Here is a 23,706-nt window from a genome sequence, read left to right as displayed (position 1 = left end):
TCAACATATCAAAGAGCCAATCCTGGGATATACCGGTTGGAGCTATCCTTAACATAGGTAGGAGCAGCCCCATGGATGCATTTGAAGACTATGCAGAGAATTTTAAGATGAATTATCTACTCTTACTCTGCTCTACTGGATGACATAGTGGGTTCCTGCTAGTAGGGTGGACATGATCCCTTTCCCTCCGTCCAGAAACCAATTTGTTTTGAGCCACTAGGAAGTACCCATAGCCAAGTGTGTACAATAGCCTGAGCGACTAATCACCAAGGCTATTACTACAACTTCATATTTGTCCAGTGGTATGAAATGGCAAACCCCACAGACTTACCAAAGTCGCTAAGAAGAGGGCTCAGTCTCAAGAGTGAAAGCTAAAAAAAAAAAAAGGCTAACCTTCAGAATCAGGACCCACCAATGGTGTGAAGGGCACCATCTCCCTCTGGAATGAGGGCACTATATTCCTTCCATGAAGAAATAAGTCCAAGCAAGAGGGTCAGGAGAATAAGAGATCCCTTTCTAGAGAGACTGAAGGGCATCATGGTCCTCACAATGCACTTGAGCATTACCGTCCTCAATATTTTAAGAGTTCACCGGATACTATAATTCTGTTGTGAATTACAAACAAAAGACATAGGGCGAAATTCTTGTAAAGAGGTGGCAAAGAAGCGGCTGGACACTATATCCCAGAGACTGAGCCGATACGAAAAGTGGTGCGTCCTGATTTCCGGGAGAACGTTCTAGTTTAGAGATACTGGGGGAGACCAGAATCCCTTGTTGGGAAGAACTCCCAGGAATGCCAGAGGGACACTGAAAGCCCTCTGACTTGGAGAGCCCAAATCCCTCCTTCCCAATATACACGGAGGACTCATTCAACGGCAAGTTCAAACTGTGGTTTATTACAGACAAAACCAACAGGGATCAGCACATGAACTAGGAAAGTCCGTGCACATCACGCTTTTCCTCAGCTCACAGGCCTGTTTTACAGTAATCTGGGCCCTTCTGCAGAAAACCTATCGGGTTCCACTATTGGGTGTTGAGTTGTTTACCACCTATAATGGAGACCATACATGTTATTCTACTGGCCCTCTCATATCAGGTGGCTTGCCTGGTCCATCCCCCAAGTCACTATCTGAAACAATGTTGCAGTGTGGGGATCTTACCATTGGTTCTTGCCCGTTGCTATCCACCCCTAGGATACTAAACTGTTATTGGCTAGAGCGGACATCCTCAGGCCTGGGATCGCCAAGGATTCTCAGCTCTCTGTGTACCTTTTCAAGGGAATAAGAATGACTGTGTCCGCATTGTAGCTTGTGTGTACCACCTTAGTCTATGAGAGTGCTCTCCTGCTCAGCGCAACACTTTTTTTGTTGCTGTCTCCTGTCTGGTAGCCTGGGGCCGGATCCCTTTCCCACCGCTGGTCGCTGTTCTTTGTCTGCTTCGGCCGCGTCACATGTTCAGAGACCACGAATTTGAGATGTGAAACTCTGAATTATGAGGAATTATTCACATTTACTGCAGCTGGTGCCTTTGTCATCTGTGGATAGTAATGTCCTCCATATCTCGTGGCCTTGGCTGCGGGCCCTATCTCACACGTCTTGCTCTCTGTCCAGCCCGAGTCAGCTCAGCTCATCGCTTGCTGAGAGGTCTGTGGCCTGCTATAATTTCCTAAACCATTATAATGCAGTTTCTACAGTGTCCATACTATACTACTTTCTCCATAGGTTAGTCGCACTCAGTTCTTTCGGGTCCCATAGGTGCTCCTGCAGTTCCATATGGTTATGTGCATGTAAACATCTGCACGCTTTGCTCTGGATCTCTTTGCTTCTTGCGGTTTCGGGCGTTGCTGCGTTTGACTAATGGCAAAATAATGAAAGCAATGACAGTATGTATATGTGTCTGTCCTCCAACTATAGAACTGTACGTTCGTGGTCTTCATGTATTCGAGTGCGTGCTTGAGTCCCGATGTGCGGCTGGCACATGTGCTTCATGTCCAGCGCTGCTAGGTTGTGGTGTCTCCAATGACGTCAGCAAGATGGCTTCTTGGTGCTTTAGTTGAGACGGTCAATGAGGGTGTCCTTGATCATGGCTGTGGCTCTTCATCCACACATGGATAGCTCTGTATGTCCCTCGATTGGTATAGCTAGCTGAGGGGATACCTTTTGACATATTTATCAATCATGGGTCCATTGGGAATTCGTCCAAAATAGAATGGGTGATTACGGTGTTTCCTGGACTTCTTACTTTTCATTTTCATAAATTTCGGGGGAGGGGGTGGTAGACTTCCCCATCCCTCTTCAGAACACAAAGATAAACAACACTTCTTGCGTATCCCATAATGCCAGAAGGGGGAATCCTTTCTAGTCTAGAAGCAAACAACAATCCTTACAGCAACCAATAAAGCATAGCGTTGTGCAGACTCATTTCCTCTGCTTCTCTCTCCAGCTCTTCAATGTCCATTCTTCTCTTACACTCTGCCCGGTCAAACGGCCTGATTGCAGTGTAAAGCATAATACAAGCTACCAACGTAACATGTTGGGGGGAGGGGGGGATGCCGGATAACCTTAAAGGATAGTTCCGGGACTTTTTTTTTATTGTCCCTACGGGTCGGCCATGTGTTTGTAAGCATAAATCGGTAGATCGTAGGAAACTTTCCTATGGACCTTACCCGACTTTTCGCCCATTATCGCACTCGAAATCAGCCTCCATTTTGTGATAATCCTATCATTCCGCCGCATCGACCTGGCTCACCTGCCTTTGCGGCACTAAATCAAATCCCCCGCCCCTGAAACAGACTTTATCAAAACATTCATATTCCCCGCCTCTATCCGTGACGTGACTGAGCTGCGTAGGCAAACGCGCCCAGGCGTCTTCTACGCGACTCCACACAGACCCCGGAAATCAACACAGATCAGCTCACAATACAGCGCACCACAATTCGGAATATGAAACTGTACTTTGAAATCAAACCGCAAGATTGTAAATGTGGTAAAGTACATTTATTTGACATCAAATGTTTAGAGAATATTCAGCGATTTGCATTTTTATTTGCTCATGTTCAAAAAAGTTCGTATTGAGGAACGCGATGGTCCTTTGCTGTACACAGGGTCTTAGAGCATCTCACAATACAGCACCACAATTCGGAATGTGAAACCGTGGTTTAAAAGCAAACGGCAAGATTGTACATTTGGCAAAGTACGTTTATTGGACATCAAATGTTTAGAGAATATTCAGCGATTTGCATTTTTATTTGCTCTCGATCCAAATTAGTTCGTATTAAGGAACGCGATGGTCCTTTGCTGTACACAGGGTCTTAGAGCATCTCACAATACAGCACCACAATTCGGAATGTGAAACCGTGGTTTAAAAGCAAACGGCAAGATTGTACATTTGGCAAAGTACGTTTATTGGACATCAAATGTTTAGAGAATATTCAGCGATTTGCATTTTTATTTGCTCTCGATCCAAATTAGTTCGTCTTGAGGGAAGCGATGTTCGTGTGCAGTACACAGGGTGTTGGTTTACGATAAAAATAAGCTCTTCTGTCGCACTGATAATCGCATGGCTGTTCCAACAACGAGGCACTAGGCCACCACAACGGTAGGTATGTTGCATCTAACCGTTAGTACCGCGTAAGGGCATACTTGTACTTGGCGATCGTCCCATAAAATGGTCAGGGTGGTAACGTTGTTCACGCGGAGAAGCAACTGGCGGCTGTAGAAGCCGTCCGCCGGTGTCTGGTACTCGTGACACAGACAGTAGTGAATGATGTACCTAAAAACATAAAAAATGAAATTAGTCTCACCATCAGATCCTTATTAAAATTATTCATTTCATAGCGAGGACAGCGCTACTGGGTGTACACAAGTGTTTAAAGGCGTGGCGAGGCATGGAGGGGGGGGGAGTGGAGTACAAGGTAAGTAGCATAAAATAATAAATAAATAGGGCCAGCTGGTGGCAAGTGCAAGGTAAGTGCAGAACAAGTGCTGGGAAGGGGGGGCTGTAGGATACTGAGACAGTCCCCCAGTGCAGGGGTTGACAGGGAGGCAGTGCAGGTGGAGAGTGGAAGGGCCCAGGACCGAGGTCGCAGACAGTGGACCAGTTGTAGCAGGGGAGAGGGAGAGAGAAAGCAGAAGCAAAGAGGAAGGTTTTGAGGTGCTTCAGTAAAAGCAGATGTTTCTCCTCCAGATAGAGCGCGGTAGAAAACACTATGCCACATAGAACGAACAAGTACAACTGAACCCGTCTTTAAAGCCACTGTATAGTAATGAAATTGCGGTATAAACTCATCAAAAGTTACTTACATTATATTTGCATTTTCCATTTTGTCTCTGTGTAGGGCAGACCCGAAACACCACTCCTTCTTTGCCGACGTTACTTCTTCTAATGAACGTGGCTCATCGTTTCGTTTCTGAAATTTTATTCATTATCTTTTCTTAGTCTTTCAGGATGGTCCCGGCCTGTCAAGGTCAAATCACAATAGAACCTTATATTGGGTCGTGGGCCGTTCCGCCACCCGAGCAAAACATCAAAGCAGCTGACCTTCACTTTGAGCGAGCACACATTTCTAGTTAGCTCCAGTTATTGTAAGCGCATCTTGTCTGCGTGCCTTTTTTTTTATTGTCCCTATGGGTCGGCCATGTGTTTGTAATACGGAAACATTCTATAATTTTTGTAAAAATGATTTATATTACTGTTTGGTTTAATTGCAATGGGCCTGCAACATGAGGAGACTCGAGAGAAGAGAGAACAGACAATCGAATTACAATCATTTAAACCGTGATGTGTATTTCTCAATGAGCTCTGCTTTAGGTGGACATGGAACAGAGGCAATGTTGGGTGGCAATGCAGTTGTCCCCTGCATAGGTTCGTTCACCACTCCATGTATGTGCCTATCGAGGACATCTACGATAAGTCTCTCAATAAACTCATATTGCATATCCTCAAACACTGGTTTGATCACCCATTGTTTACTTCTTTTAGTCAAGGCCTTATTGTAGCGAAGCGTCCCTAAAGTTCCGGTCGTCCTACTTTGTTGACGGCCAACATTATGGTTATGTGCCAAGACCGCTAGAAGAGTCCGATTTATCATGCCTTCCATGCCAAAATGCAATCTTTTGGGCCTGTACTTGAGGCACATATTGTGGAACACCTCCAAATCTCCTGTGTGGCAGAATTCCGTGAGTCCCCTCAAAGCTTTTGTTATAGTTTTATCAAATACAATCTTTTCAATGGCCTTGTGAGTGGGTGATGAAGGAATCAACCACTTCTTCTTCCGTGCCTCCTCTGTGGACAAATGGCCATGTTCACATTTGTGGAAATGCTCATTTGTCGACCATCGATGTACGTTGCTGCAGTGCAACATTACTGACCGCCATTTTTCCAGTAGAATTTCCAACGACCCTTCACATGTTTTTGAGCTCCACCAAAGATGGTTGCTGATTGACTTGGACCACTGTGAAATACCTTGCATATCTTTTTTTTTTCCTGCAGCCGACAATTTTTTATTGATTGATTTTGCAAGATGCCAAACGTCAAATTGGTGATTTATATTTTTGTACTGTTCTCTCATTGTCTTGGCAATTGAAACGTGTCTGTCCGTGGCTATCAGGTCGATCACCATTCCCCGCGATTGTAGTTCTTGCAATGATGCTACAAAGCCAAATTTCTCCATGGCCACTGAGGATGTACTTTGTGACACCTGCACGACCACCGAACTCACAATTTTCTTACTTTCCATGTCCTGAAAGTGGTAGGTGCAGTACTTGGCTGAAAATCCTGGACTGTCGCATTGTCCATCACCGGCTAGCCTGAAGCGTTTGCCCGCGAATGTACTTTCCATTGACATTTTTTCCATTCTCCAAGCTTCGCTGATGGCTGGAAATAGATAATCGGTTTGGTATTTGTAGAACTGACTTTTCGCAATGAAATGGATTCCCACAAACTGAAAGAAATACTGTAACTTTTTAAAACTTGAACCACTAAAAAGTGCGGCCGCTGCACAAAGTAGATTGCCTGCTGGCAGTTGCCCCAGCATGGGTTGTGCAGACCAAGCGAACGGATGATATTGTGTACAGGTGGCATGTATTTTAAGGTTAGTGCCTCGAATTGCACGAGTCACATTAATCAATGGCTCCCCACATACTTCCCCACCAACCCAATGCCCACATTTCATCATCATAATAATATCCATCAAACAGCTATCGAATACAATGAATTTGGCCTCTTTCCTTATACTGTCACTCTGCATCCCAGCTGGTTCGGCCTGTAACGTTGAGGACATGTCACTCGCATGAAAGGTACAATCTCTGATATCGTCTTCCGCTATGCTGAGTGATATTGATGGTGTTTCATTGTCGTCCACTTCATTCTCTTCCATTGCAACATCTGTTCCTTGTCCGGAGATGGGAGAAAAAAACAATGTCTTCAACTTTCGCGCGCTCTTATTTTTTGCGGGTGTGGATTCTGTGAATTGATCTACGACTGCATCCAAACTACCAGGAGGACATTCACTATCAATGGCTGGTGGTGGTATAGCTCCGTTGTCAATCACTTCATATTCTTCCCATTGGCACGATGCATCTCCAGTCTCAAGTCCCTGCCAAAAGGTTTGACAAGCAACATCTCTCGTTCGCTTCACTGTCTGTGTAGATCTAGTTCTTACACCCACTCGCAACTAGAGGACAGATTAGAAAAGGGATGTTCAGTTTAAACACAACTTACAGTATTGAACTATTGACAGTGAAAGACAACATAATATAGTGAACAGGACACTAACCTTCTTTTGCTTTCTTTTCTTTGAAACTTTCTTTCCTCGAACTTCAACATCTGGACGCTGTTGCTCCGACTCGTGTGTGCATGTCTCCACTTCCTCTCGCGCTGCAACGACTATACTTTCATGATAAGCACATCCATCACTCACTGAGGCTCCATCGACTCGCTGAAACATAGAACTTTCATTAGTATGTATAATAATATTGAAAACACAAAATGTACTTGGGGACCAATACCCATACGTACATCTCAATAGCAAAACACGAATGAACGCATTGTGTAGAACATTCAAACGACAATAGTTCACGCATTGTTGATCTAGTTAGATTGAACTGTCAAGATCCATACCTCGGGCTCCGCATAGACTTCCATTGATGATATTATTGAAGATGAGGCTTCAGCAACTCCCTGAAACACAGTAATTGCATTAGTATGGTTTTGTATTTTGTTTAAAAGAACATAAACTTTCTGCAGGCGTCAACGGCTCATCTAAATAGACCTGCACAAATGATCAGTTGTCTAAAATAAATAATGGATATCTAAATATGATTCGATTTGCTCCATCGTTGGAAGTGTCACCACCCAGAGATCTGCATCAACTACTAGGGGTGATGTTCTTGTTGAAGAAGCTCCGTCAGCTCCCTGAAACATAGTACTTGCGTTAATAAAGAAGGAAGTATAGCGGATGTAATCACGTCATTTGATCTCGCATGATTGATCTGTCAGTATCCATACCTCGAAATGCATAAGAACATCAAGGGACGCTGTAACTGCGGTGCACACTTCTGCAAGCTGTTGCGCCGACCCGTAACTGCATGCTCCCCCTTCCTCTTGGACTAATGCTCCATCGACTCCCTGAAACATAGGACTTTCATTAGTAATGAACACAATATTGAAAAAAGAAGACACATAGGAGGGCGACGACAGAAGGACATACCAATGGCTAAAAACGAAAGAAACATTGTGTGTAACAATCACGCTACAAGAATGCAAGATCTGATGATCTCCATCGATGGAACTGTCCGGAAACGTACCTCGAGCATCTGAGTGACATCTACGGTTGTCGTCAATGCGTTGGACTCCTCAGCATCTCCCTGAAAGACAGTACTTGCATTATTTTGGATAACAATAATTATAACTGAAAGCAAAGACTAGAGGACGAGTACTGTGGTGTACCATTAGGTAAAATAATTACACGATCAATTAAAACTATTGATTTACATGCCTAAAACAAGTCAGTGTCAGAATAGCTAAGTAAGATTACCCGATAGGCGCTTGAAGTGGCTGATGACTGCAATAACGACACGGATGGAGAATCTTCAGCCTTCATATTGAGTGGATACATAAATGGGGAAATTATTGTTAGCTAATGCTACACACTACCGCAATGCCGAGAGATAAATACGTAAACTTGACTCACCAGTGGAGGGATGTGGACGAATAGAGTGGGAATAGCGGTTGAGAGCAATTTTCGCCTCGCTCGCGGTGTTTTCGTCCTTATTAGCAATGATGTGGAGTACATGTCTGGGCTAAAGTGCCTGCTGCAGATGCGGTATCGATCACCCCTCTTGTCCGCAAAGACTTCTAGGACTCTACTTTCTATCTCAGAGGCTGGATATCCGCAATATCGGACCCATTCTCTTATCTGATCTATTGTCTTAGGGAAAACATGCATTATAGTACCTTCAGATTTGTTATGGGTCTTTGAAGGGCAACCGCCAATGGAACAGGCAGGCATTATGGAAAGTTCTGAAAAGTAAAGATCAACAATTCTCTATGAATACCAATGTGTTAAAACATTAAATGACACATAAAAGGTTCAATGCAAGGTCCGTTTTGGTTCTTGGAACTATACACGTTATTCACATGCGGATAAGTATTTCAATAACTTTCAAAAAATAGAAAAAGTAATTTGACTAAACTCAGAACATGTGACTAGTTCCTTGCATGTACTGTCGTGAACGAAAAGAAAACATGGATGCAATTTGATGACTACTAGCAAATAGATATAAATCAAAAAATAGGACGCAAAATGATTATGGTACATGGACTTACCTTGACGAACAAACAGTTAGATGCAGGGATCAGAGTAGTTTCTTGTCGTAGAACAGGGAGCAGTTCACAGGTTGCAAACTGACGAGTTTGCTCAAAGTGGTCACGGAAGTTCACAGAGACGAAGAGCAGATAACCAGCACCTTCACGGGTTGACTAGCAAAGCGCAAAGAAGTTCTCATTAGAAATATGAAGTGGGTTATAAAGAATTCGAAACAGGGGTGTGTTTGTGAATGAATGACGTGTATATGTCGTGGCATTATGCGGTCTGCAGGGGGCCGTCCAGCGTGAGGGGGGATGCTTGGCAGGAGACACGGGGTCTGTAGGTAGACATGGGAACAACAACCCATGCTCTATAGACCACTTTGAAGTGTACATGGTCTTTGGCACCTCTTGGCCTTTATCGCTCCCTGACAGCTCCACTTGCCAGCAGCGCAATGTTGGGTGTCCTGACCCACGTTTAAGCTATCCTGCTACAACATTTGGTGCTGTGGGCTTAGAAAATTCAAGATGGCGGAAAACCCACATGTGCGCTGAAATCCAGGAAAGCTGCGCAGTTTGTGCGCCCACCAAAATGGTTGCCTCACTTGCCACCCACCAGTGCGAGAATGAAAGGCCGGGTTGCCATGAGGGAAATGGGTTGCCAAAGGAAAAACAGTAGCGCCGGTTAGCTTCAAAGCGCTTTAAAACCACCATTGGACTACCCGCACAGTAGTCTGAAACCATTGGGAATGGCAATGCTGATTGCCAAATGCAACCTAGAATTGTGGGGAATTCATTTCTTAAATCCCAAAAATGAGTGCAGTACCAGTACTCACCACTATCCAAAAGCCGGCGTTTTAAAACCACTCTGTGTGTTTTTCTGAAGGCAAGCAAAATGCCTATTTCAAACCTTGCAACATGTGCAAAATATTCACTGAACACCAGCAGACATTTGGCAGAATGGAGTTTTGTGTGCCTACAAAATCTGGGAAATGAAGAGCCCAAAAACAATGCTTATAACAAAAATGCTATGGAGTCAGCAGCTTAAGCCTAACTGCAACTGGATTTAAAACCACCAAAATCGAAAATGTTAAATTAAATGAGTGACCTATGTTTGGTGTCACATGCCTTTGTAACTGTTGAAATGTCATAGTTTTGCACTTAGAATCAGCATTCTAGCTGCATGTGTAAAATTACAAGTTATTTTAAAAGCAACAAAAAGTTAGCTGAAGGTCTGGCTTAAGGAACTTGATTTTGCCTAGCAACTACCCATCAGGAGTGAAACTTGAGTCACCACTGTGTTCCCAGGCCAACCTTCCTTTTGCTGCCCAGGCTAAGGATATGCCATCTATCTGATAATTGAATTTCCTGTGCTCTGCCAGAGAGTGAACAAAGCCCTCTCCACTCAGGCAAAGGTTTTTTATTACAGACGTCGTAAAAAGTGGCTTCCTCCTGGAGAAGCTGGGAGGAGCACTGCCTGTGAGAAGCAAGCTGGCTTGGCAGAAACTGGAAAGACTGGTTTCTGTACCAGGTGACCTGAAAAGACACACCCCTGCAGCAAGGATATGGTTTTATAAAAAGATGAATAACTCATAGAGCGGACATGTGAAAATTTTATAAATGATACCATAATTCTTGTGATTTTTCTGCCCACCGTTTAAGACGTGGTAGGAACCGGTGGTATGTTCAGGGGGGTTTTAGCGGAAAAGTGGATATTACTCTAAATGTGTGCATGTTAAAAATCTGAAACTTCATCAGTTAATGTCCCTACCCCCTGCACACATGTATGTAAAGTTGGGTCCATGTCGGAAATTGAAAAAGCAGTTAAAAAGTGAAATATGTGCCAGTTCTGAATGCAAGCTCCCAGGAAGAGCAGAGTTTGAACAGGGGATACCTCCTGTGATGCATGATGGGTGCATATGATTTTAAAACAATATGTACCTCTGCAAATATGTATTTGTTTCAAATCTAGATTTGTGTGTAAGTTGACAGGAGGAGTGGACTTTCTGCAGGCTGTAAAATGACATCAATCTGACTCACAGTTCAGTTTGCCAATCAAGCGGAGGAATGGAAGTTTGACCAATTAGAAGCTGAGAGAGAGGTAGGGTCAGTGATGCTAGAACACACCCACATTCTAAACACATAAAAGCAGACAGACAGGACAGATAGGGACTTTCCAAATCCATTTGCAGCGGGACGCTCTGCCGGAAAAATCCATACTTACCTCCATCAACCTCCAGAGAGCCAAACTAGAGACTTCAATCTATCCAGAACTAAGAGACCAGACCAGAGAGACCCAGACCAGCAGAGAGAGTGACCCAGATCACTGTGAAGTGCAGAGGCCAGACCAGACCAGACCAGAGCCCAGTCCAAAACCCTGACCAGATCCATGGCGAGGCCCATTTCACTCAAGAATATAGTGTGAGTACATAGCAAACTGTGTAGAACCAAGCTTTTAGTTTAAATTCATCTAATTCAATCTATTTAACCTAAGTAGAACTGCTTGATAGCTCCAAATCTATCACCTGTCATTCTAGCTGCAAAAATTTGTCACTTGTCATTTTGAAAAAATGTGCGTTTAAAATTTACAAAACCAAAAACGACCTTTACTAAATTACTCATATCTCCGCAACCGTTTGGGCTAGAGACTTGCAATAACTTTCATTTGGAAGCTGAGATCCCAGGCTTTTCTAGGACCCCAAAACGGTAGAGATAGTCCTTGCGGTTCCTTTGTAATAGCGCTCGGCGCATCCGCGAATTTTACCGCGATTTGCAATTTCTTCACATGTAAAAACTGCTGCTGTTTGCTTTCCATTGGCCAGAAATTCGTTTAACCTGCTAACTATCCCTGCATCATTGCTAGTGTGAGCCTGGACTAATATTAACTAGATACCACTCACCCTGAACCTCTGAAAGGGAATTAACAGCATTTCCAGCATATTTCTCATCCATTGCTAACACATATAAAAGCATTTGGCCTGTGTTTTCAAAACTCCTATCTGTTTTCTGTTGTCTAAGCTTGCTGGATTGAACTGATTACATTGATTGCATTTCTGAGAACTGTGTGCTTTCCTCCCATTCCCTTGCATTGCATAAAGAGGGGGGGAGTGAATAGCCAGAGAAAAGTGATTACATTGTTTGGTTGAAATCATATTGAGTATTTTCTGTACTGCATTCATTGAATATTGCATCCACCTGAGCTTACTTAAAGCATTTTCTACCACATTATACTTCTGTACCTATTTCCCAGTGTGCTACCTTATCCATTTCATGTTAACTCATTAGTCATTATAAAGAAGTGTGCTAGTGCCAGATTCTCTGTTGTCAATCTTTATCATATCAGATTAAGTGTGCTATTCAATTATTAATTTATTATAAAGCGTGATATAATATATATTGTAAATTATCAAATAAACCTTTTAAACTTGCAAAACAGAACTACTTCTTGGCTCAGTGGGGTCAGGGGGATTCCAAGAGAGGGGTGTTATATAAGGGTAGTCATCCAGAACGCATGAACTGGACCTAAAGATATATCAATAAGGGTTTTCATTCAGTATTATAGACTAGGCGTTGACTTAGCTGTAGTGTTGAATTGAATCCTCTTACAAAGTGGGGGCTCGTCCGGGATTCTGGGTTAGAATACCACTTGTGCAGCTTAATACAGTGTGCTAACTGACGGGATACATACATCCAGTCGGATCACCACGCTGCATTACGCTGTGAAGCATTCCTCAAAAGGGACACTCCAAGAAAAGTTCTGTTCTGCAAAACTAAAATACTAACTTCTGTAAGTCAGGACAGAGACCAATCTCTAGAATGACGACCTTGGTAGATATGAAAATAGCCAGAGAGCACTTCTTACATAAGTTATTTGTGAGAGGTGAGTGGACTCACCAGGACCAAACAGTCTGGTTGCAGGCCATCATGCAACAGGTCACGGAAACAGGGTCAGATATATATAGAGATCAGGGTCCATTACACGTGGCCCTGAGTGAACTATATATGGCTCCTAAGGCCAAAGATGAGCACGACAAGATTGTTAGGATAGCGGCATATTTATATTTATACATGGGAGCCATACAGAATAAATGTGCTGAAGGCCATGATCTGGCAAAAAGGCAACAGATGGCGTTAGAGAAGGCCCAATCTGATCTGGACTCTTCTGAGCAAAGGCTGCACAGAAGCCAGGAGTCAGAAAATGAGACCAGACAGTACATCACTAAAATAAAGGAGGATATGGATGTGCTGCAAAAGGAAAAGTCAGAACAGGATACCAGATTTCTGGCCTTGCAGAAGGAACACCAAGAAGGTTTGGACTCCCTACTGCAAAGCCAGAAAAAGCTGGAGCAACAGCTAGACTTCAATAGGGCATGTGCTGAGCAGGTAGTCACCCTGCAAGGCCACCTAGATAGAGTGAAGGAGGAGAGCAATAAACTGATTCTGAAAGACCTGGATACCCAGGCAGAGTTTGATCAGGAGCGCCAGAAAGCTGGTGCCTTCCAAAGGCAAAGGGACGACCTGGCGGCACAAATGCAGGCTCTTAGTCAGGAAAGAGACGCCTTAGGCCAGGAAGTCTGCCATTTAAAAAGAAAAATGGAAGAAAATCACCTGGCCCACCAGGGGCTGGGTGACCTCCAAAAAGAAAACCAGAACTTGGTAGAGCACACCAGAAGGGTGGAGGATGCTCTAGCAAGAAAGGAGCAGGCCAATAGGGACATTGCCCAGGAGGTAACCCTCCTGCAGCAAAGACTGGCCCAGTTCTCCAGGACCAATCAGGAAACACAGAGAGAGAATGAAGCTCTCTGCCAGCACAATGATAGGCTCCAACAACAGGTAGCGATGCAGGAGAAACTGATAGAGTCGAGTAAGGCCTTAACAGAGGAACTGAAAGCACAAATGCAGGCTCTTGCATTGCAACAGGGAGCAGGGGCGGATAGAGATGAGGTCCGCTGGGAAAGAGAGATTCCTGACCATAACCGCAGGAGCCCTAACACCAGGGGCCTTCATTTTCCCCAGTCCCTGGACTCTGCCACCCCCATGTCCCCTGGCGCACATGAGCACAGGGCCACAGGGATGGCAGATTACTATCCAGCCAGAAGCATGGGGCTCATAGGACAGTACCATCCAGGAATGGAGGGGTGGGCATCCGGGTATGGGCACCCAAGTACAATACAGTTCAGTGGGGAACCCCAGGAGAGTAGGCCCATTAAGGGCATCCTGAAAACCTCTGCCCAGTTAGGTCAGTGGAGGGGGTACCCATCAAATCCTGACAGCAAGGAGGAATCTGAAGACTCCTCTGAACTGCGCAGGACACAGGAGACCAGGTCCCCACATTCTGCCAGCCATTCCCAGGCTCGCAGAATCCGGGAAAACCTGGAAGAACAGACGGGAACCTCTGGGAGCAGTGCCTCTGAGTCCGACGAAGAATGGACAAGGGTTACCCGAACCAAAAAGGCCAATAAGGCAAAAAGGGCCTTGCTCAAGGACCCCTTAAAGCAGATTAAGGCGATCAGGAGCGTCATCACGCCTTACCATAAGAACGCTAAGTATTCTGTTTGGGAGCACTTAGAGTTGTTTGAACAAATGATGGAGACTTTCCATTTGAAGGACAGCCAAAGCTGCATTCAATATGTAAAGTGGACCTTCTCCCCGGAATACTCCAGTTTCTTTGCGGGGCTGGAGGACCAAAATCATTTAAGATGGTCCACCTATAAGGCGGCCATCCTGAAACATTTTTCTGTTCACAGAAATCCTCAAGAGGCTCGCAAGGCAGCCTACAATTTGCAATGTGGGGAGGATCAGGCCCCACGAGAATTTGTGCAGGAGTTAAAGCGTGCGTTTGCGCAAACCACCAGAAGGGTGCGCACAGATAGTAGAGAGTTTGTCAATACATTTTTCCATGCCTTGCCCAAATATATAATGACCCAGCTCGTGAGAGATTTTCATGAGAAAAGATCTTTAGACTGGGTCATTGAACAGGCTACCCGGATCTATGAGGTGCAGAAGCCCATAGAAAATAAAAGCAATGCCCAGAAAAACCCCAAAGCCAACAGCACCCCTGCTGCTGTCAAGGTGGCAGAGGTAAAGGTCACCCCCGTTTTGGATCTGGAGATGGGGGGGCCTAAAAACCTACCTGCACCTAATAATGCTAGGCCCAGAAGGTCCTCGGGCCAGTCACAGACAGGGAGCCAGGGAGGCAGCCCCACAAATGGGGTCCCTCGCTCTCCTGACTATGTAAGTCCTCGCTACAAAGGTAACAGACCCATCCTGGGTTATGTGTGGACTCCTCCAGCCCAAGGGGGGGGATCCAGACAAGCACCTAACCCAGGGAACTTCCCTCCAAACTTCCCACAGGAGGGCAGAAATTTACCAAACCCTGGGCAGAACTTTTTCCCCAGATATCCACCCGACTTTCAGCCCCAAAACCATCCATCCTTCTTTCCCCAATTCCCTGAGCCCAGACCACTGAATCCGGGAGAGGGGAGGCCAAGGGTGGAGGGGTACCCAAATCTTCCCAACCCGGGGTATTACCAGAGGAGGGATAGCTACCCTTCCCGGGATCAGCCCAGGGGAGAAAACAGGGCCCCGTATCAGCCTGAGCGGGTTTCCCAGTTAGAGCGCCAGGTTCAAAACATGGCGCGGGATATGGGTGACATACTGAGGGCTCAGCAGAACCCTCAGATCAGCATGCCGGCGCAGAACGCACCCAACTCTGGACCTGGTGCTCCAGAACAATGACGGGGGCAGCACCCCGATAACTCACCGGTTCCCAGGGAGGAGGCACAAGGGGAAGGGGGGTGTAAAGCCTTGGAGGAAGCTTCCTTCCTCACTTGTAAACAGCCCCTAGAAACCCAGGAACCGGAAACAAAATCTCTTGCCCCTGAAAGTCTGCCTCCTAAGGAGCAGAGGGGGGGTAGGAGAAACAAAAGACCCAAACAGACTCAGTTTGAGGAGGAGGTACAGATCTTCCAATTTGAGGGAGAGGGATCCTCAGAGGATCCTGGGAAAAGGATCTTCTCCTTCAGAGAGGGGGGAACTCCTCCCAAAGAAAAATGGGTCCCTAGGGATGCAAATCCAGACTGGGGAGATGTGGAGACTGAGCTACCGCCGCCCACCATCTCATCCCAGAACCAACAGCAAGAAAATCCCCTGGTTCAAACCCATCCTGGCGACTGCCTCCAAAAAGGGGGGGGCGGCCCAGAACCGGAACCAGGGGAACCCACAATGGCTCTGATCTCCAGTTGCCAACTTTTTCTTTCAGATTCCCAAGGCTCTCCACAGAATTCTGCCCAAAATTCTTCTCTCGCGATGTCCAAAACCAGAAAATTAGCCCACCAGTTGTCCAAAAATGTACATTATCTGTGCCCCCTTGAGGAGAAGGAGGGAAGATATTATGCCCCGGTACAAGTACAGGGGCAGGGTACAATCTCGGCACTGGTGGACACTGGATCTCAAGCTACCCTTCTGTCCAGAAGGGCCTTTGACGAACTGAATGCAGGAAGGGGAGAGAATTACCAAATTCCTCTCACCTCTCTTCCTGGACAACTACAGAACTTTGACGGGAAGGAAATTCCCGTCGAGGGGACGGCAGATTTGGACATTAAAATTGGGCGACATAAGTTGAAACACCCGGTCATAGTTGTGACCCCAGAGGGCACCCCTTGTTTACTAGGGAATGACCTCCTGAGAAGGTTGTCACCCCTAATAGATTGCGTAAACAAGGTCCTCTGGACCCAGACTAGCCGACCAATAAAATTAAAACAGAGTGTCAACCATGTTAGTTTAAACGGCACCTGCCACATGGTTGAACAAAAATCTGACCAAGTAGAATTTCACTTCCAGAATAGCCAAATTCCAGACGTGACAGTAATAGCAGTAGGACAACAGACTGGTGATGGGGGGTCCTCTCTGTTTCTGAAAATCAACCTTCCTTCCAGTTTAAGGTGGTATTCCACGCTGGAAGGAAACACTCTGAAATTCTATACTAATCCACAATCAGAAACCCCCACTCCTATAGTCCAGAAAGATGTGAAATCAGCTCAAAGCCTGGCTGATATTCAGCAAATTGGAGAGCAGTTGTTCATCCCTGTTCAGTTAAATGATGGGAAGGACTCTGTTCTCGCTCGAGTGTGTGTGAACAACGGTAAGAGCTTCATCAGCGAAGCCATGTTTCGCCAACTCCCAAAAGAACCAGCCATTCCCACCTTCAAACTGATAGACAAATGGGAAATGGACCTGGAAGTACCTAATTCCAAACATCTCCTGCCAAGCAGGTGTATGCTCAAAATCTCCATTGGCAACAAGAGCATAGTCCATAATTGTTGGGTCGTGCGAGACGTCCCTGCCGCCTTTTACTTAGGCAGTGACATTCTCAATCGCTTTGCCATTAGTTTGGACCTAATAAACTTCAAAGCTTGGTCCCGATTAGCGGATAATCCCATGGGCTTTGATGATCCAGAAAAAGCATTTAGGTCAGCTCAATTGCTACCTTATGCAGTCGAAATTCAGGTTAAAGAGGAAGTCACCATCCCAGAAAGGACCCGACAATTCTCCCTGGAAGTGAAAGTTAAAAGGGGACAAGAGTTGAAAAACCCTGATGCTTACATACATCTAAATGCTTCTCTCCAACAGCAAGGGTTGGGGGTAAACCCGACTCCATTAGTCAACATAGAACATGACCCCATTCTAATAGGGGTGGATAACAGCGACTTAAAGAGTATTACTCTAGCCGCAGGCACCATTATTGGAATGGCGGTTGATGACCGACATTTCTCCATTGATCTTGTAAATGAACTGTTAGGACCCATCCCCAAGGACTGTTTTGACAGTGACAGTGATGACAACGCAACACCAGACAGGATTTTTACCCGGCATGGGGGGAACTTCCTGGTGTACACTTCCTGCCCCTATGGTAAGGAAGATGTGACCTGTGACTTCAGGAGGGATGAGGTGATTTTCCAGGTCCATGAGGGCTGCCTTTCCCACCTGAAGCCTCCGGTCCAAATCAGCACTCTGACCAGGGACTTCTCCACCCAGCTGGAGGAGGCCGCGGAGATAGCCAAACCAGAAGTCTTTCCAGGCTTCAGGCAGATGGTGGAAGAGAGAGTCAATCTAGCTGATGCCTGTGTGACTCTGGAACAAAAGCAAAAGTTGAAACAAGTTTTCTTGGATTTCCAAGATCTCTTTGCGGTAGACTCATATGACTGTGGTCGCACTGACATCCACACAACCACAATCCCCACGGACCCTGGCATGACTCCTGTGTTTGTGAAGCAATATCGCTTGCCTCTCGCATCAATGGAGTCCCTTACTGAAATAATTAAGAACCTTGAGTCCCGGGGAATAATCCGTCCAGTCCACAGCACCTTCAATAATCCGGTGCTGGGAGTATTGAAGCCAAACGGCCAGTGGAGACTCTGCGCCGACCTCAGGGAGCTCAACAAACGGGTCCATACTTCCCGATGGCCTCTGCCCTACATTGACCAAGGGCTGGCCCAGATCCAGGGGTCACAGGTATTCACTGCAATAGACCTGACCAATGGATACTGGACCGTGCCTGTCAGCAGGGAGGACCAATACAAACTGGCTTTTACCTTTGGGGGCCAGCAGTACACATGGACCCGGACTCCCTTCGGATACCTTAACTCCGGTAATGAGTTCAATATTTTCCTACATAAGGCCATGCCCGACCTGGGTACGAGGGGTAACCTGGCTTATGTAGATGATGTCCTCATCAAAAGTTCATCTGTGGAGGAACACATAGCAGAGATCCGTTATGTTCTGACACAGTTGAGGGCCGCCGGAGCAAAACTTTCCTTTCAGAAAGCACAGTGGTGTAGAACCCGTGTTAATTTCTTGGGGCATGAGATTACTCCTCAGGGTCTCTGTCCCCAGGAAAAGAAAGTGGAAGCACTTCAGAAACTGAAAGACCCCACAACTCTGCGGGAACTAAGGAGCCTCCTTGGACTGACTAATTACAGCAGAAAGTTCATTGAGGGCTACGCAGAGATCACCAGACCCCTGATTCATCTCCTGAAGGGGGGGGTCAAGTGGGAATGGGGTCCAGAACAAGCCGAGGCAGTAAAACAACTCAAAAGAAGCCTCTCACAAGCGCCTTGCCTAGCTTACCCTGTCAGAAACAAGGAGTTCTTCCTGGAGACGGGGTTCTCTGATACGTGCTTGACGGCAGTATTATACCAAAAGCATGACAAGGTCAATAAAGTAATCTCCTATGCGAGCAAAACTTTATCCTCTGTGGAGGAGAAATTCAACGATTGTGAGAAGGCACTCCTGGCAACGGTGTGGGCATTGAAGAATTACCGCCCGTTTATCCAGGGGGAACACATCATAGTGGAGACTCCACACCAGCCTCTGCAATATCTCCAAAGTGATAGAATCCGGGCCGGAAATGTGAGTAATTCCCGAATTACTTCCTGGATTCTGTCAATGCAAGGCTTTCCTGTGGAGGTCAGATATGGCCAAAACAAGAAGAGTCCCCTCGCGCAAGGTCTGGCTGACTTGCATGATTGTGCCAGAGAAAACTGTCTCGAGGACGAAAGTCTAAAAATAAAGGACAACATGGAGGCATACCTTAATTCCCCACACAAAGTCTTTGAAGAAGACAAGTGTGAGGGAATGCCCACTGTCTATGTGGATGGATGCTCTTACCATGTTGACAACAACGGGGAGAAAGAACTGGTGGCCGGCGTAGGGAATGCATGGGTGAATGAGTCCCCAGAACCCTCCGCTGGATACAAAATTGGTCCCCGAAGTAGTCAGGTGGCAGAATTGATGGCTGTGCATCAGGCCATCCTCACTGCTATCCAGCATCAACTCCACGAACTGGTCATGATCACAGATTCGGATTATGTACGGAACGGGTTCGTGGAGCACCTGGTTAATTGGAAAACCAGAGGCATGTTATGTGCTAACAACAAACCCTTGAAACATGGGAAGTTGATCCAAAACATTGATGATCTGGTCACCTCGAATGAGATGACCATCTATTGGAAGAAGATCAAGGGTCATTCCAAAGTAGAGGGACCAGACAAAACTGGAAATGACTTAGCTGATCAGCTGGCCAAAACCGGGGCCATCCAAGGGGATCTAATTGAGATTGAGTCCCTGTTGGGGGAAATCCAGGTCACTGCCATCACTAGGTCCCAGACAAATGCTCACAACGACCTCTCAATTGCACAATGGAGTAAGGAGACCCCTGATGCTGATTTGATTACTGCTCAGAAGGGGGATCCAATAATTGGTAAATTTTACCAGCACCTTGAGGACCCTGAGAACTTTCCCCTGACGGATACCGATTACATTGGGAAAGAGGACCTAAGAGTGTTGATGAAATGTCCCAAAATGTTCCGGATCCAAGACGGTTTGTTGGTAAGGAAATCCAAAGCTGGCCACGATCAGTGGGTGGTTCCTACCTCATTCCGAAGCCTGATGTTAAGTCACGCCCATGATGCGGCCACCGCCGGTCATAGGGGGTTTCACACAACATTGGAAATCTTAAGAGAGGTTGCATACTGGCCACACATGGGGCAGGACCTCGACCAATACTTGAAGGGGTGTCTTGTGTGTGCACAATTTCAGCCATCATCCCTCACGCACCGGGCGCCTTTACAAAAGAGGGGAATGACACTGCCATGGTCAGATTTACAAATCGACTTTGTAGGCCCTGTGATTCGCTCGGCTAGGGGGAATAAGTACATGTTGACTGTGACATGTTTGTTTACCAAGTGGGTGGAATGTCTCCCAGCCCCAAACTGCAAGGCAGAAACTGCAGCGGCCTTGATGATTAACCACATCTTTTCCCGTTTTGGTCTACCTCAAAGGATTGAGTCAGACAGAGGTAGCCACTTCACCAGTGAAGTAATGACAAAGATGTGGGAGATACTGGGGGTCAAGAGAAAGCTGCATATTGCTTATAGACCAGCTTCTTCTGGGGCAGTAGAGAGATATAACCGGACAATTGTGAGCATCTTAAAAAAGTTTGTGGCAGATTCTGGGCCAAGTTGGGATATCCGATTACCTCTGGTCCTAATGGCCATCAGATCTACCCCTTCATCTGCAACCAAAATGTCACCATTTGAGTTGATGACTGGGCGCAAGATGGTGCTTCCTCAGCATTTGCTCTACCGGACCCAAGAGCAGACACTAATAAATGCCTCCACTACTCATGAGTATGTGGAGAATTTAAGGAAACACCTTCAACATGCTTTTGCTTACGCTCAGCGGAATCTAGAAAGATCGACTGATAGCATGAAGACCCATTATGACCTGAAAACTTCCAGGAAGGAATATCAGGTGGGAGACCGGGTCTATCTATACAACTTCCAAAGGAACCAGGCCAAGCAGCGCAAATTTTTGCCTACATGGAAGGGACCCTTTGAGATCGTCGATAAGATCTCCCCTGTGGCCTACCAGATCCGCATCCCCAAAGGCGGTTCGGCAGAGGGGGAAGACAAGTGGGTCCACATAAACCAGTTGAAATGTTGCCATCCCAGGCACACTCTGCAACAACTGGAGGAATCCTCTGGAATCCTAGCGGGTACTGTATCAGACTAATTCAGTTCCAATCATAAAACATACCACATCTAGTCTCTAAAATATTGTGATTTGCATGAAACTGTCTCTTAGTTATACTGTTTTTATTAGAATAAGAATGTAATGTTTCGTTATGATAAAATGCATATGCTGCCCCACTATCTCAACAGTGGTGGAAAAAATCGCCTATGAGTAGATATTGCCGCTTTTGCTTTATCATCCTAGGAGAGATGAAACCATGAAGGATGACCAAGAAGAACGATCCGGAGACCGGGAGCAGAGATCCAATGGGCCCAGTGGACCGCCCAATACTCCCATCAGGACCGGCGAGGAGAACCGATCGATCAGTACCGGATGGAGAAGAAGATGCTGAACTGTGTCATCTACAGAAGAGGAAGAAGATTATGCGGACAGACCGGTGCATGGGTCAAAACCCTTGTGCACGCGACTCCCCATCGACTCAAATTCAAAGTGCAGTCGCGTGGGGGGGACTTGTTGGGTGTCCTGACCCACGTTTAAGCTATCCTGCTACAACATTTGGTGCTGTGGGCTTAGAAAATTCAAGATGGCGGAAAACCCACATGTGCGCTGAAATCCAGGAAAGCTGCGCAGTTTGTGCGCCCACCAAAATGGTTGCCTCACTTGCCACCCACCAGTGCGAGAATGAAAGGCCGGGTTGCCATGAGGGAAATGGGTTGCCAAAGGAAAAACAGTAGCGCCGGTTAGCTTCAAAGCGCTTTAAAACCACCATTGGACTACCCGCACAGTAGTCTGAAACCATTGGGAATGGCAATGCTGATTGCCAAATGCAACCTAGAATTGTGGGGAATTCATTTCTTAAATCCCAAAAATGAGTGCAGTACCAGTACTCACCACTATCCAAAAGCCGGCGTTTTAAAACCACTCTGTGTGTTTTTCTGAAGGCAAGCAAAATGCCTATTTCAAACCTTGCAACATGTGCAAAATATTCACTGAACACCAGCAGACATTTGGCAGAATGGAGTTTTGTGTGCCTACAAAATCTGGGAAATGAAGAGCCCAAAAACAATGCTTATAACAAAAATGCTATGGAGTCAGCAGCTTAAGCCTAACTGCAACTGGATTTAAAACCACCAAAATCGAAAATGTTAAATTAAATGAGTGACCTATGTTTGGTGTCACATGCCTTTGTAACTGTTGAAATGTCATAGTTTTGCACTTAGAATCAGCATTCTAGCTGCATGTGTAAAATTACAAGTTATTTTAAAAGCAACAAAAAGTTAGCTGAAGGTCTGGCTTAAGGAACTTGATTTTGCCTAGCAACTACCCATCAGGAGTGAAACTTGAGTCACCACTGTGTTCCCAGGCCAACCTTCCTTTTGCTGCCCAGGCTAAGGATATGCCATCTATCTGATAATTGAATTTCCTGTGCTCTGCCAGAGAGTGAACAAAGCCCTCTCCACTCAGGCAAAGGTTTTTTATTACAGACGTCGTAAAAAGTGGCTTCCTCCTGGAGAAGCTGGGAGGAGCACTGCCTGTGAGAAGCAAGCTGGCTTGGCAGAAACTGGAAAGACTGGTTTCTGTACCAGGTGACCTGAAAAGACACACCCCTGCAGCAAGGATATGGTTTTATAAAAAGATGAATAACTCATAGAGCGGACATGTGAAAATTTTATAAATGATACCATAATTCTTGTGATTTTTCTGCCCACCGTTTAAGACGTGGTAGGAACCGGTGGTATGTTCAGGGGGGTTTTAGCGGAAAAGTGGATATTACTCTAAATGTGTGCATGTTAAAAATCTGAAACTTCATCAGTTAATGTCCCTACCCCCTGCACACATGTATGTAAAGTTGGGTCCATGTCGGAAATTGAAAAAGCAGTTAAAAAGTGAAATATGTGCCAGTTCTGAATGCAAGCTCCCAGGAAGAGCAGAGTTTGAACAGGGGATACCTCCTGTGATGCATGATGGGTGCATATGATTTTAAAACAATATGTACCTCTGCAAATATGTATTTGTTTCAAATCTAGATTTGTGTGTAAGTTGACAGGAGGAGTGGACTTTCTGCAGGCTGTAAAATGACATCAATCTGACTCACAGTTCAGTTTGCCAATCAAGCGGAGGAATGGAAGTTTGACCAATTAGAAGCTGAGAGAGAGGTAGGGTCAGTGATGCTAGAACACACCCACATTCTAAACACATAAAAGCAGACAGACAGGACAGATAGGGACTTTCCAAATCCATTTGCAGCGGGACGCTCTGCCGGAAAAATCCATACTTACCTCCATCAACCTCCAGAGAGCCAAACTAGAGACTTCAATCTATCCAGAACTAAGAGACCAGACCAGAGAGACCCAGACCAGCAGAGAG

At 45.8% G+C, this 23,706-nt stretch overlaps 2 protein-coding genes across 6 annotated transcripts in view; both read right to left on the bottom strand.

Annotated features, from left to right (window-relative positions):
* The window catches only part of ZMIZ1 (zinc finger MIZ-type containing 1), a 706,997-nt gene that overhangs the window by 320,779 nt on the left and 362,512 nt on the right, over positions 1 to 23,706 (bottom strand). The window lies entirely within an intron of this gene.
* LOC138473723 (uncharacterized) lies at positions 3,315 to 6,174 on the bottom strand. The gene is made up of 2 exons (XM_069612196.1): positions 4,302 to 6,174; positions 3,315 to 3,771 (listed from the first exon to the last, which is right to left on the bottom strand). The coding sequence occupies exon 1, from the start codon at positions 6,170 to 6,172 to the stop codon at positions 4,766 to 4,768; it is 1,407 nt and encodes a 468-aa protein (XP_069468297.1). The 5' UTR covers positions 6,173 to 6,174; the 3' UTR covers positions 3,315 to 3,771; positions 4,302 to 4,765.

This window comes from Ambystoma mexicanum, chromosome 8 (genome assembly GCF_040938575.1).
Source record: "Ambystoma mexicanum isolate Mex_15411 chromosome 8, UKY_AmexF1_1, whole genome shotgun sequence".
Lineage (NCBI taxonomy): Eukaryota > Metazoa > Chordata > Amphibia > Caudata > Ambystomatidae > Ambystoma > Ambystoma mexicanum.
Note: the sequence above shows the minus strand (reverse complement) of the source record. Positions and strands in the feature narration are given on the sequence as shown.